This window comes from Spermophilus citellus (assembly GCF_964194105.1).
Source record: "Spermophilus citellus genome assembly, chromosome: X".
Lineage (NCBI taxonomy): Eukaryota > Metazoa > Chordata > Mammalia > Rodentia > Sciuridae > Spermophilus > Spermophilus citellus.
In genome coordinates this window covers 83,863,804-83,878,238 of record NC_138190.1, presented here as the reverse complement: position 1 = coordinate 83,878,238, position 14,435 = coordinate 83,863,804, and the positions used below count along the sequence as shown (strand labels likewise).

General features: G+C 34.0%; 1 protein-coding gene across 1 annotated transcript in view; it reads left to right on the top strand.

The window, feature by feature from the left end:
* The first annotated feature begins 658 nt into the window (after positions 1 to 658).
* POF1B (POF1B actin binding protein) overlaps positions 659 to 14,435 on the top strand; it is a 69,759-nt gene continuing 55,982 nt past the window's right edge. Inside the window, exon 1 of the mRNA XM_081276419.1 lies at positions 659 to 964. Within this exon, the coding sequence (XP_081132545.1) occupies positions 680 to 964 (285 nt within the window). The 5' untranslated portion in view covers positions 659 to 679. The remainder of the gene's footprint in view (positions 965 to 14,435) is intronic.

The window sequence follows — 14,435 nt, the reverse complement described above, 5'->3', positions numbered from 1 at the left end:
TAGAAGGAGACCCCATAGCAATCTCCCTTGACTGCAGTTATCACCTGGATTTTTTGAAGAATGCGGTTTTGTTCCTGAAAATTAGTGTGTCCATAGGCTAATGCCTTTTATTTTGGTCTGAGATTCTGGACTGATAGTACTTAGGCTTGTCACCACTTTGTTAAGCTTATGAACCATGGGAAAGCCACTTTCTTTTGGTGTTTGTTACTTTTTTTTTCCTCCAGCAATATTGGCATTGGTATGTCTTTGTTTGAGAATTTCCAATTCCATGGATTTGCAAGCTCTGGTTTCAGTTCTGAAATTCTACATTTCTTATCTCTACAGACTCCTTTACCTACTGGGAAGTTTTATAACTATCTCCATGGCAAGGCAGGGCCTCTCCTGGCACGCAAACCTGCCAGATGAATCCGCCCTTCAGGGGTGTGTCAGTACCATTTCCTGGAGCAATCTCACAGGGTGGCTCCACTTTTCATTTGAGCTCAAGTACTTTGCTGCCTCCTCTGCAGCTGCCAGACCTGCTCCTGCTGCTGCTCAGGTAACTCATCTCTCCTTTGCACCTCTGTGGGCAGAGGTGGTTGACAAATGGCTTCTGCATATGTGCCTTCCTGCACTTTTTAAAATTGTCATTATTTATTCTTAGGGAGAGCATCTGGGGAGTTCCTTTCTGACCACCGAGAAGATGATGAGCTCAAGCTATTGGAGCGAGACCAGCAGCAGCAGCTGTGGGACCCAGCAACCCCTAGAGGTGCTGCAGTGCCAGCCCCAGCATTACCACTGCTACCATCAGTCAAGCCAAGCCCAGCAGCCTCCAGAAAAAAATGTAGTCTATGAGCGAGTGAGGACCTACAGCGGGCCCATGAACAGAGTGGTGCAGGCCTTGGACCCCATCAGCCCACGGGAAGTGCTCTCCCCTCTCAAAACTTCCTCTTCCTACCAAAACTTGGTTTGGAGCGACCATTCTCAGGTACCACAAAAGACAGCTATGCCATTAGTGGAGAAGGAAATCTTGAACCTCATTTCTCTCCTTTCTTTCTGTTTATTTGCCTCTATTCTACAGGAAGTCTCTTAGCAGATTTTGGTTATATATACATTGGACAATCTCCCAAATTCTATCGGTTGGCCTTTTTTTTTTTTTTTCATTTACTAGTGCCTGTACTTGTTCACTTACCAGTTCCAATTGTTTTCATAATCTAACTTCAGCATTGGTTTTCTGTTGGAGTTGATTGAAAGAACTGAGATGAATGAGGTAAAATTTGCCTCTACTGCAAAGAAAACTTCATCTTGAATACACTCATTTTTTAGAACAGGTTCCCATTGATTTATTTCATATCAGAAGCAAACAATTTTAATTATTTTTAGTTATACATAAAGGAGAATCCATTTTGATATAATTGTAAAAGCATGGAATATATTTTATACTAGTTAGGTTTTTTTCTTGTAGCAATTGGAGTGGTGCAAAGATAATGGCATGTAGGAAGTGACAAGTAATTATTTGTGTTCAGCTAATAGTTTGCTGCTTCAGGGTAAGTGACAAGTGCAAATGTCTGTTTGAATTATCATATGAGTTTCATCTTCTGAAAACAGCACATTGATTTTTGTACAGACTAGGTGAATAATTGATGGAATATTGGTAGAACAAGTATAGAAAGAGGAGGTACAGTATTAAAGAATGCAAGAGGTAACCAATTGTTGTATAAAGCTGAAAAAGACACAACTCTAATATACCATTTAAAATGAAACAAATTTGTTTCTAAGGTTTTTTCTTAATATTTATTTTTTAGTTGTAGATGGTCACAATACCTTTATTTTATTTATTTATTTTTATGTGGTGCTGAGGATCTAACCCAGGGCCTCGCACATGCTAGGCAATCAATCTACCACTGAGCCACAACCCCAGCCCCTCTAAGTTTTTTTTTAATCACCAATACCTGTGCTAATAATCTTGCCACTAAATGTAAAGTAATACTGCAAGACTACAGCTGTGTGTTTATTTTTATTCTCTGACTTTATTTACATTAATTTTACAAGTATTTAAACTTTCTTGGAGCTCCTAGCCAATCTGAAATTCTGTTTTCAAGATCCATTTGCACTGTGACAGACTCAAAATCCAACCATTGGGATATTGGCCCATGTTACAGTATTATACTAATTGACAATATTTTGAGTTATTTATCCAAAACATAATTTAAGTAGGTATGAAGCAATGTATCTAAAGTGCCTAAAAAATTATTTTAAATATTTTTTTCAAAGATATAGATAATCCCAAACACCAAATGCTTTAATTTTACAACACTTAGCTTAATTTCAGGGAAAAAATTTAAAAATCTAGGATTTACTGTCAGTAATTTCCTTGTAGCAAAAAACTCTAACTATATTGAGCTCAAAGGAAAGGAAAATATAAGAGCTAAAATACCAGCTCATAGAAATGATAATAATAATGCAAATGTACATTCAGATAATCATTATTAAGATGCCAATACAAATCAATGAACATTGAAAACAATGATTACTGTTTTCGTATGAATACTAAAATTATCCTATTTGTTATAGTTTAACCCATTTAGACTCTTTTCATGTGAAGTTGGTAGTAAAAGAAAAGTAGATGTATACATACTTAAAGGCTGAATTTTGGCAAATTACAAATATTGACCACAGAACAAGTTTTAGGATCATAGTTTACTGTGTGTTCCTTTGTTCAACTTTATTGTGTAATAATACCAGGATCATGCTGGACAAACTTTTTACTAGTTTTTCCTTCTTTTACCTTATATTTACCAAAGTGATCTTTCCAGACTATCTCCATCTTGAAATACAGTTCCCCATTGAAAACTATATAAAGAAAATTAGGGATAGATAGTATGGCCATAAAAACCAAGGGAAGACATTGGAGTGGAGGGCACTATGAAGTCTGAAGTTATTTATAACTAAAAAGAAAGAAAAGGTCTGGGTGTGGATATGGGAGGTGAAATTCAAGTTATGTGGTAAACGAAAAGAAAAATAAGCCTTATTTCCTTGGTGAGACAATATGCAGGAAAATTTGACTATAAAATACCAAACTGAGTTGGATGTCAAATCCACTGTAAGAAAATATGAACATGAAACCCTTATTTTTTCTTTTCTTGTTTATTGGAGGGATTGCATTGTGATATTATGTAAAATAGTACATATGTGTGATCTGAAATTACCATCATGCTGATGAAATGGGAAAAATGTGATGGCAGCTTTTTTACACATACCAAGCACAAGTAAGCAATACATATTACTCAAAAACCTTTTATTTATTTGTTGTTATGTTTTAACAAAGTATCTGATTAATATGCCATGTTTCAGATGAGCTGGTAAATAGCAATTATTCTGATGCCAAAGTGTGTGACCTTGGCAGCTAGGGAAATGAATATTACATTCAGTTGCTGGTCATCATGGATTAAATTAAAGTTTTACTTTATTTTCAAGCATTTTGGTGTTTGAATGACATTCAAAGAACTCATGGAATTTTAAAATAAATATCACCAGTAGTAAAATATGTTCCTTTCTGTAACTTAAATCAATGCCATTCTGATTTGCTCCCTGGAACTTAATTTTAACTCATGTAGTAGGCTTTTTAGATTTGACCAAATGCTTTTTGCAGCACTTTAGTATTTTTTATTTCTGTTTTTTTTTTCTTTTATAATGTGGGTTTCCCCTATTGCAGTCTTGTGCACTAACATGGTGTTATGGATGTCAAATTAAAATTTCTCTGGATATATAATGTTGCTTTGTTTCTTGCCTGTGATCAGTCAGGTATATTTTATGATTTTCTCAGTTATTATCAAATGTAGAAATCAGTTGCTAACAAGTTGTCTGAATTCATAGTAGAATTAAAATTATGTCTATTCATATGAATAAGTATAATCAAACCCAGGTATAATCAAGGTCATGGATACATTTTAGAATTCAGTGTAATATTATAAATAATTGAATAGTGTTCTAGAAGCTGCTTAAAATAAAACAAACAAAACCCCTTAGAACTCAACCTTTGAAACTTAAAATATTAACCTATCATCCTTAACTCAAACTGAAATACTGCCTTAAATTTTTAAGAGCAGCATCGATGTGAATTACTAATTGGATTTCCAATTCTTTTTCTACTAATTTAAATTTTCATTGAAGTTCAAGATATTTTCTATGAATACAGAGGAACTCTCCTTAGAGAAAGAAAAATAGATCAAAATAAACTAATTTTAAATACTAGTAATTTGCTGAACACATGCTTATTAAATGCCTATATATTATAAAACAGTGATTTTCTGGACAAATACTATCTGCTTGTCCAAGGAAAGTCCACTTTGAGGATAAATGTACAGAGCCTAGTCTGTAGGTAGTTCATATGAATATCTGTATTTAACTTTAAAAGCTTATTTTTTTATTGTGGCCATTGAATATATTACTCAATAGAATACTGGTATTTTAATCCATGTTTTGTAAAATTTGCTATTCTTTTGAATTTGAAACTTGCAACCAAATCTAACTCTAGAGAGCTACCTAGGGAAAAGGTATATTTATGAATGGCCTCTGTTCTCAATATTTATTCAGTAGGGGCTTACCTTTGTTTCAAGTTGCAAATATAATATATTACTCCCATATTGTGTTAGAATTTCTAAATACTATCAGAAAGTTTTCCTATTCTGTGGGGAAGGGTGTGTTGCTTTGATAAATTGTTGTTCAAAGGTGTGGTCACTATAGTGAATGATTGTTCAGGGAAGTAGGCTGCCTGAAAAAAGAATGAGGTCATTGGATAAAGGGGCTGGTGTTTTCAGTTCTGGTCATCTCTTTAGTGCTTACACTAAACAAAACTGTAGAAATTGAGTGCAACTAATTGCTGGGTCAAAATGCCCATGGCAATTGTCTCTTCTTTAAGGGAGGTCTAATAAATTGCTGGGGCTATTTTCAGTCAGTAGTAAACAAATATATTAGGGACAATATATTTTTCTTCACACCAGAAGCTATCCCAGTAGAGGCACTTTTTTTCTTAAACTTCCAATGGAGCATATATACTTATGGTATTTAAAGACAAAAAGCATGAGCTGCAAAGAGACTGTATCTACTTTCATTTAGAGAAGAGGGGTGGAAAGGGAGAGAGAAACATCCAGTAACAAGTTCTTAAACTAGAGATTTGTATTGCAGGAAAGGGGAGAAAGTAGTTATATTACTAGTACATTCTATTGCTTTATTTACATATCAACAGAATCACAGATTTTTATCCTAAATGAAGGAAACATTTGTTTCATCTAAAGCGAGATCATTATAATTTACATGTTCCTCTTTGCACAAAGTTTAGCAATAAACTTAAGCAGGTGTTTAACCATGTTACCGCTATCTGAAAATTTCTAAAAGCATATCCCATACAATTCAGGGGATTTATTGAAATGGTAGTTTACCTTAGCAAATTCTGTCAGCATAAATGTCAAGTAGTTTTTTAAAGTATTGCCTCTTTTGAAATTGTTCAGCCTAGACATTTCCTAACTATTATTACTCTCAGTGATTCTTATAGTTATTAGAAATGACAGAAACATTATAAGTCTCCATGGTTTCCTTCTTGGTACATTATATTTTATAATGTACATCCTTAGACACTACAACTAGTGCCTAAGTTTTAAAATTCAAATTCAGCAGCATAAAAAGATTACATGTTTATTTCAACAAGCTTCCAAATATTTATAGAACAAAATATGCCATATGTGTGTGTGTGCTGTGTGTGTGTGTGTGTGTGTGTGTGTGTGTGTATTCAAGTACTATATTACCTTGGATAAATCACTTTATCTGTAAGGACCTCAGTTTTTTCATTGTAAAGCAGGGATCCTTCACAATTGATTGTAGTGAATAGTGAATGAGATAGCATGAAAGGTGTTTAGTAAAATGTCATGAGAGTAGCACTCAATAATTTTCTTTCCTTTATTTTATATTTGATTTCTACAAATATTGCCAAAAACGTCCCTTGCTACTCAGGCAAGAAAATAAACTAAATGAACAGACTATAAAATAAGAGTTCCTTTGACATTGGAAAGTTTAGGCAAATCCACATGCTTGAAAGGCTTATTAGGGCTCCACTAGCTAAGAAAGACCAAGGAGGAAAAGCATTAAAGCAATTTTCGCAAACGTTTGGTACATGATCAAAAGACAGGAACAGCAGGAAGGGATTTGAAATGTTTACTGGACCAAATATCCTTTAGAAAGATTAATTTGGAAGTTTTCATGCTCTCTTTGAACTTGAACCTCAGCATTTGAGATGGAGACTTTAAATTTGTTGTTTTCTTTTTCTCTGATTAAATCTAAAGTGACACAAAACATTAAAGCTTGCTTTCAGTCTGTCACTTACTTAAGATTTCCTCTACAGTTTCACTTCCAGTGTGGTGCTCCCTAGTCATATGTGGCTATGTACATTCATATTTAAATTAATTAAAATAAAATAAGATTAAACATTCAGTTCCTCAGTCACACTAGCATATTTTAAGTATTCACCAGCTACATGGGTCAAGTGGCTACTGTATTGAACAGGGCAGGTACAGAACATTTTTTTACCATTGTAGAGAGTTGTACTGGACAATGAGACTATACATTTAAGCCACTCTTATATAAATATAGAAATACCTCTAAGATCACTTCATTTAAAGAAATTCATGGTAGTACAAATATGTGGTCAAGGTACTTTTCCAGTTTATATAATCAACTGTAATATGCATAAAATGAAGTTACAACCTCTCAAAGGATAAGTTTGGAGTGACTTTTTTTTAGTACAAGAATTAAGCTCATTAATTTGTGGGGGCACCAGGGATTGAACAAAGGAGTGCTTCTCCACTGAGCCCCATTCCCAGCCCTTTTTTTTTATTTTTTATTTTGAGACAGAATATCGCTAAGTTGCCGAGGCTGGGCTTGAACTTGCAATTCTTTTGCTTCAGCCTCCCGGGTTACTGCAACTACAAGTTTGCCTAGCTAAACTCAAAAACTAAAAAGAACTGAATGAAGGACTTAAATATGTATGCATGTATATATTCTGTTTATATTTTTCTTCACAGAAACCACTATTTTTTTTTTTCAAAGAGCAGGTGGCTAGGAAGAGAAGATGAAAATTAGCTCCCTTTAATCAGAACGCATCTTCCTTCTTTTTTCTAAGACATGTTCTCACTATGTTGTCCAGGCTGGCATCACAGTCCTGGACACAAGCAATCTTCCTGTTCTACCTCCTGAGTAGCTGGGACATAAACATGACCAACTATGTCCAGCTTTCTTTATTTCTTTTTGGTATGTGATCTGGATTTTATGTAGTCTCTGGAACTGCCTACAACCTACCTTACCCCACTAAATTAATTTTGAACTTTAATAAGTAAATTACAACATTATTCCCATTTTATATATGACATAAATGAGGCACAGAGATATTATGTGACTTTCTCTAATTCATACAGCTAATAATGTGGAAGAAATGGGATTTAAATCCAGCAGTCCAGTCTAGGTCTATGCCTATTACCACTACACTATGTTGAATATTTCTGGTCTATGCATTTGGTTCTTGTTTATATTATAAAATCTCTGATATCTGATTCTTTGTTATATCTCATGATCATTTTCTTGTATGTTCTCCAATTATGAACCACCTATAATCCCTCAGAAATAAGCCAAAGGATTATAAGTAAATAATATAAATGAACATAAATAATGTAAGTGAACATTCCACTTAAAATATGTTATTTACCAAGAATGCAGAATTTTGATTTTTCAGAACTCCTTTTTAATATTTCTCAAAAAATTTACAGATTATTTTATAACAAAATACAAAATAATATAGCACTAACTTGTAATTATTAGTGATTTAAAGAGTCCAAATGCTTTGGGATAATTTTTGAAATATTTATTTTTAGTTTTGAATGGACACAATACCTTTATTTTATTTGGTTTTATTTTTTTATGTGGTGCCAGTGTCAAACCCAGTGCCTCACACATACTAGGCAAGCGCTATACCACTGAGCCACAACCCCAGCCTCAGCTTTGGGATAATTTTGATAGAATCATTATAAAAAATAAAATTGGGTTGCACATAATTGTGAAAGTGATAATCTCAGCAGTAAAGTGTCATTTGATTTGTAATTTACAATCCAAATGTGGGTCCAAACTGTTTATCTTAATGATGTTAAAATACCTCTTTAGGATAGTCCCATTACCTATCTCTTTCTGCAATGTGCTCCAGAATACTAAACTACTTTTTTCTTGAATAAATTGCATATTTTGCCACCCTCCCCACTCCTACCTTTGTTAATTCCATCCCTGGCTCTAGCAATATTCACCTTGCCTCACATCTCTGTAGAAACCCACCCATCCCTAAAGTCTATCGGAAAAGTTGTCTTACAATGTTTTCTCCCCATTATCAAAATAGTACTCCACTCCCACCTCCTTCCTAGATATGTTCTCCTTGTAATACCAATATAACTTTGCATTATTTAACTATCAAATGACATAGGTACCCATTATACTGACTAGTATAATTCTCTGGACTTTCTTTCCCACCAGCCTGGACTATACTTCCTGAGGGTTGAGATTATTTTTTAAAAAAAATCAAAACTCAAAGACAAATACAAATAAATGTTTTGTTATATAGAACAGAACTGAAAATTATATATAAGTTTTCCTTTTTTTCCCTCTCTCTATCCATTTGCCTACCCCATCTCTGTTTTCCCTCCCTTTCTTTGATTATGGCTTCCAAAAGTGTCTGAACATGGCTTCCAGCAGTGACTTTAGTAAAGACATGTGACTTAACTGGGACTATTTGTGGCTTTCACTCTTCCATGCCCTCTCTTTGAACTGAAAATGGAAGATACAAATTGCCTCTTTAAAAAAGTGAACAACACATAAAATAAACATAAGGAAGCTATTTAATGAGTCAATTAGTTTTCTATTCTAGTTCTTGGGCCCCATTAAGCATCTGGATTTGACTTGTTTATATTTGGTTTGTATATTTTTTTTCCTATGGACACATATTTATCATTACTTATTATGGGAAATGTTGTTAAAAGGGTAGCTATTCTGGTTCATCATCACATCATTTCCCTGGGTTCTTATTGTGCTATTTCCTTTAATCAAATTATCTTGAAGCTGTTAGTTTGCTAATAGAGATACCTCCTCCACCTCACTTGCTGCTGAAATTCTAAGTCTTGTGCTTTTATTTATCACATTTTATTCAATGACCCTGTTAAACATATCAGGTATGTGTCCAGAGATTGCCTCATAAAAACTACTGCTACCATGCAATACTCATCCACATACCAAAACACATTTAGAAATTTCTAAGGAAAGGTTTTATTTCAAGCATTTTGAAAGATAATATGCATTAGTTGTCTATTATACAAATAAAGAAGCCAAGTCTCAAATAGCTCAAAATTATTTGTTCAAGTTAGAATAGCTAGTAAATTATTATGTTAAGTGTAGAAATCATATTTCCACTACATTAGCTGTCTTCCTTAATTAACCTCAGATACTACGTGTTTTAAGGTTAAATGGGTGAATAGTTTTTCATTTCAGCAAATCATTTTATGATTACCTTTACTGTATTTTTCCTATTTTAGAAAAAAAAAACATCAAAAATATATTGGAGATCAAAAATAGTTTTCATTCTGATTTTCAAGAAATAATCCTGAAATTCAGAATATACCTTAAGTTTTAAGATTAAAACCTCTCCAGATTCTGATATTCCTTCTTTCTCTATGGCTGTGTTGCTATGGCTTGGATATAAGGTGTCCCCAGAAGTTCTTGTGTTAGTTCTGGAATATTCAGAAGTGAAGTGTTTGGATATGTCGATTGAACATAATCAGTCCATCCTAGTTTGAATTAACAGATTGGGTGGTACCAGTAGACAGGGGGAGTGTGGCTGAAGGCTGTACATCACTGGGGGCATACCCAGAGGGTTATTCTTCCTATGACCTCCCCCTCCCCCTTCCCCTTCCTCCTCCTCCTCCTCCTCCTCCTCCTCCTCCTCCTCCTCCTCCTTCTTCTTCTTCTTCTCTCTCTCTCTCTCTCTCTCTCTCCCCCCCTCCCTCCCTCCCTCCCTCCTTCTCTCTTTCTCCTTTCTTTCTGCTTCCTTGCTGCAATAAGTTCAACATCTTTCCTCTACTGGACTCTTCCTCCATGAAATGCTGCCTCACCCTTGGGCCTAGAGCAGTGGAGTTCACTGTATGTGAACTGAGACCTGTGAAACCATGAGGCCCAAATTTCCTCCTCTAACTTGTTCTTGTCAGGTATTTCGATCACAGCATGAGAAAGCTAATCAAAAAATGTGCTACTCAAAAGCAACCTCACTATGGTAATGACTGAGAAATTCAGGCCTTTTATAGTTCGATGGATTTAATTATGAAAAACATAGCTATGTTAACAGTTGGAAATAAAGTGCATTTTCGTGAATAGTGAATTCCCCAGAGAAACCAGAATTTCCCAGTTCTGATTTAGAATGTACTAAGTTATGAACAACTATCTCAACTAATGTAGTAAAAAAATATCTCAAAAAGCAGACTGATTTTGATCCACTCTGATCTTAAAATTGGTAATTCCATGTATACTTCATAAAAAGTAAATGGGGAAGAGGAGGAATTGTGCTGTTACAATTTTCACAAAGTTGATAATCATTATCAGAGGAAGCTCAGGAGAAACAGGCCTAGTTTTTATATCAGGCCTAATTCCACATAATTATAAACAAAATGCTTTTTCACCAGAACACTACATAAGGATAGTTGCCAAAAATATGTTTCTTATTTAGCAGGTCTGTCCCACAGGAATAAATGACTCAATAATATGGTTTATATTTTATCAGGAAAAAATAGGGAAGGTCTTCCTACAAAATTGAAGGGTTAGGACTTTATAAGTATTAAATAAAAATTCAATGTTTTGTTGCATTTAGAGGTCTATAACTACACTCTAAATATATAATGCATTCTGTAAATGCCTGCTGAATTTTTAGAAGCTTAAATTATTTATTCAATGCTCTTCCCTAATACAGTCATTTTTAGGTGGGTTTCTTAATTTCAGATATCCAAAAGTTGCTTTTGACAGCAAAAAATTTAAAAAGACAATTATCTAGCTTCCTATTATAAGGACTAGTTGAATTTAACCCTTAGAATCAGGTGGTACAACTTGAAAAACAGAAAATATAATGAGATGAACATTATATGTAGCAAAATATAGTGATTAAGAACATGAGTTTTGGAGTCATTTTACCTGAGGTTGAATTACAACATGAAGGATTAGCTATGTAAACTTCATCTAGATAATTAACCTATCTTTGTCTAACATTACTCATGTACATAATGGGGTTGTAATGGCACATTCCTTATAGGGTTGTTTTGAGTATTGAATAAAACAATCTATGTAATATGTTTGGAATTGAAAATTCCTAATAATTGTTGGTTGCCATCATCATCAGTTGCAAACAAGACCAAGAAGTATATAGGATTTAAAATAATTTTGTTTTTATGAAAAAAAAATGAGCTAGGAGGGCTGGGGATGTGGCTCAAGCGGTAGCGCGCTCACCTGGCATGCGCAGGGTGCTGAGTTCGATCCTCAGCACCACATACAAATAAAATAAAGATGTTGTGTCCACCAAAAACTAAAAAATAAATATTAAAAAAATTCTCTCTCTCTCTCTCTCTCTCTCTCTCTCTCTCTCTCTCTCTCTCTCTCAAAAAAGCTAGGAATGACCTCCTATATTCACAAAATGTCAAAAATAGGAAATTAAAGATCTTCTAATTCACACTTACCTACACCCACATCCCATTTCTCACATGATGAAACTCAAGTTTATGGTGATGACACAGTTGTCTAATGTCACATAAATAGCTTGTAATATAACTAGAAGTAAAATTTTACCCCAGGCTCCTGACAAAATGTCCAAGAATTCTTCTACTACATAATAGCCACACCACCTCATCCCTGCCTTAAATTATTTGGCTATTAGAAATATAGGGTTGTAGTACAGATAGAGGATAAGAACAAAAATTTCATTGTTCATTGAATTTAATGATTTTAACATGAAGGATTTAAGTGAGCTATATAAAGATGCATGGCACTGTAAATTAAAATCTGATATAGGTTATCATGAGGAAAGTTTGTATTATTATTCTTAAAGTACCCGTAAAACTGAGACATTCTCTTCATTCATTCATTCATAAACATTTTTTACCATTTCCAGTGGAACAGGCAATGGCTATTGCAGGATGACTTCCTTCAATCCTACCTACAAGTCAATGCTACTGAATGTGCTTTTTCTCATCATTTGGGGCTTTCATTTAGATAATTTTACCTAATTCTGTGGTCTTCCAGGGAAAATGGATTTTCTTTAGCAAGTCTTTCTGGAATTAATAAATCTTAGATTTAGATGGGTTCCCCTTTTTGATCTGAAAAAATCCATATTCCTATAATTTAATGTCAGAAATAGGAACTTAAAGATCTTAATGCTAGCCAATACTATATGTCTTAATGTTTGTGATTCATATTAAGCTTAATGTTTTACTTTTTGAAGTTATTACATTTGTCCTGTAATATTTCCATTAGGGTTATATGAGAAAAGCCACATTTGTTTAAATAATCAATTTCAATAATGATAGTTCAATAAAGTTAGAAACAAACAAGTATACTACAATCTGTGGAATTAATGTGCCAACATTCCAAATGTAAGAAAATTAAGGTGTTCCTTTGTTTTAGGGTCAGACTAATCTTTGCTGAAATACAATTTGCCCTTTAAATGTCTACTGTCTCAGCATCTGAATGAACTAACCCTGCATATATTACTATAAACATATGTGTTGAGATAGCGTGTGTGTGTGTGTGTGTGTGTGTGTGTGTGTGTATGTTTGCACCTGCCTATTTGGGTTAATACTTTTTATTACAAAACCTAGTCTACTTGGCTAGTAAGGTTTAGTATGTTTCAATTTGCTAATGCTATCAGGTTCTAACTGGTCTAATGGAAGAGGAGATAATTGCCACTTATAGAACACCTACCAGGTTCAGCTATATGTACAAACTGACTTCTTAGAATGATAATAGTATTAGCCCTAGCCTAAACAGGCTAAAACAATTTTAAAAAGTAACCAGCAGTTGTAAGTACTTTCATACATTGCTGATAGATATATAATTCACTTAGCCATTTAGGAATTCAGTTAGGTAGTATCTGTTAAAATGAATAATGCACATCCTCCATGCTTCAGGAATACCATTTATTTTGTGGGATTCTAGAGAAACACTCACATTGCACATGGATACTCACTGCAGAATAGTGAAAATCTGGAGATAATTTAAATATTGATCAGTAGGAAAATATATAAATAAGCTATCAAACAAACATTATAGAGCACTATTAACTTAAAATAATGCATTAAAACATAAACCTGTTATATAAGAGCTATTGTTAATTTAAATTGTAGAATAATAAAATTGATAAATATTACTAATTATAATAGATATTTATGTAAAATACACAATAATGGTTATTTCTGGATAATTGATCTGACTAAAGGGAGGATAATTAAGGGAAGTTCTTTTACATTTATCTGTATAAAATTTTATATTAAGATTGTACCATCCAGGCATGGTGATGCACGCCAGAATCCAAGCAGCTTGGGAGGGTGAGGCAGGGCCATCATGAGTTCAAAGCCAGCCTCAGCAACTTAGTGAGGCCCTAAAATACTCAGTGAGATAGTGTCTCTAAATGAACTATAAAAAGGGCTGGGGATGTGGCTCAGTGGTTAAGTGCCCCTGAGTTCAATCTCAGTACCAAACAAAACAAAACAAAAAGAATGTACGCATGTATTACGTAATCAAAAAACATCCCTTTCCTTTCTGTCTCCTTGAACCTGCTACTCTTGGATCTGTGGTCCAAACTCACCTGCAAATGGTTGCATTTTTAACAATTTTCCTAAACAGAAGAGCATGTACCTGTTTGGCCTACAATCATTATTTAATTCCCTGTGTCTGAGCAATTCTCCTTGGCGACCAGCAGGAAATCTGGGAACATACTGAGATGCTGCCTAGAAACAATGAACCTGCAATATTGCTGTTGATGTAGGGGGACAGGGAAAATGAAAATGCTATAAGTTGAACAACAACAAAAAACAAAGTATGCAGAATATTTGGAAGTTTGAGTAAATGTATGGCCCTGTTTTAAGAATATATTACACTTATTATAGCTTTGCTTGTGTATGAATCTATCCATGTTTCCCATGATGGTGAATTTTAACATTTCCCTAGTTCCAAATTATCTTGGAGTTATATCAATTAATTTTAAATTACAAATATGGGGTGATAGAATAATGTGATCAACTGTGTGCACACTAATAAAGCTATGCAGGATTGCTGATTTGGGAATAATATAAATAATGATAGTATAATCAATAGAGTGATCATTTTACTTATAAAAATCATGT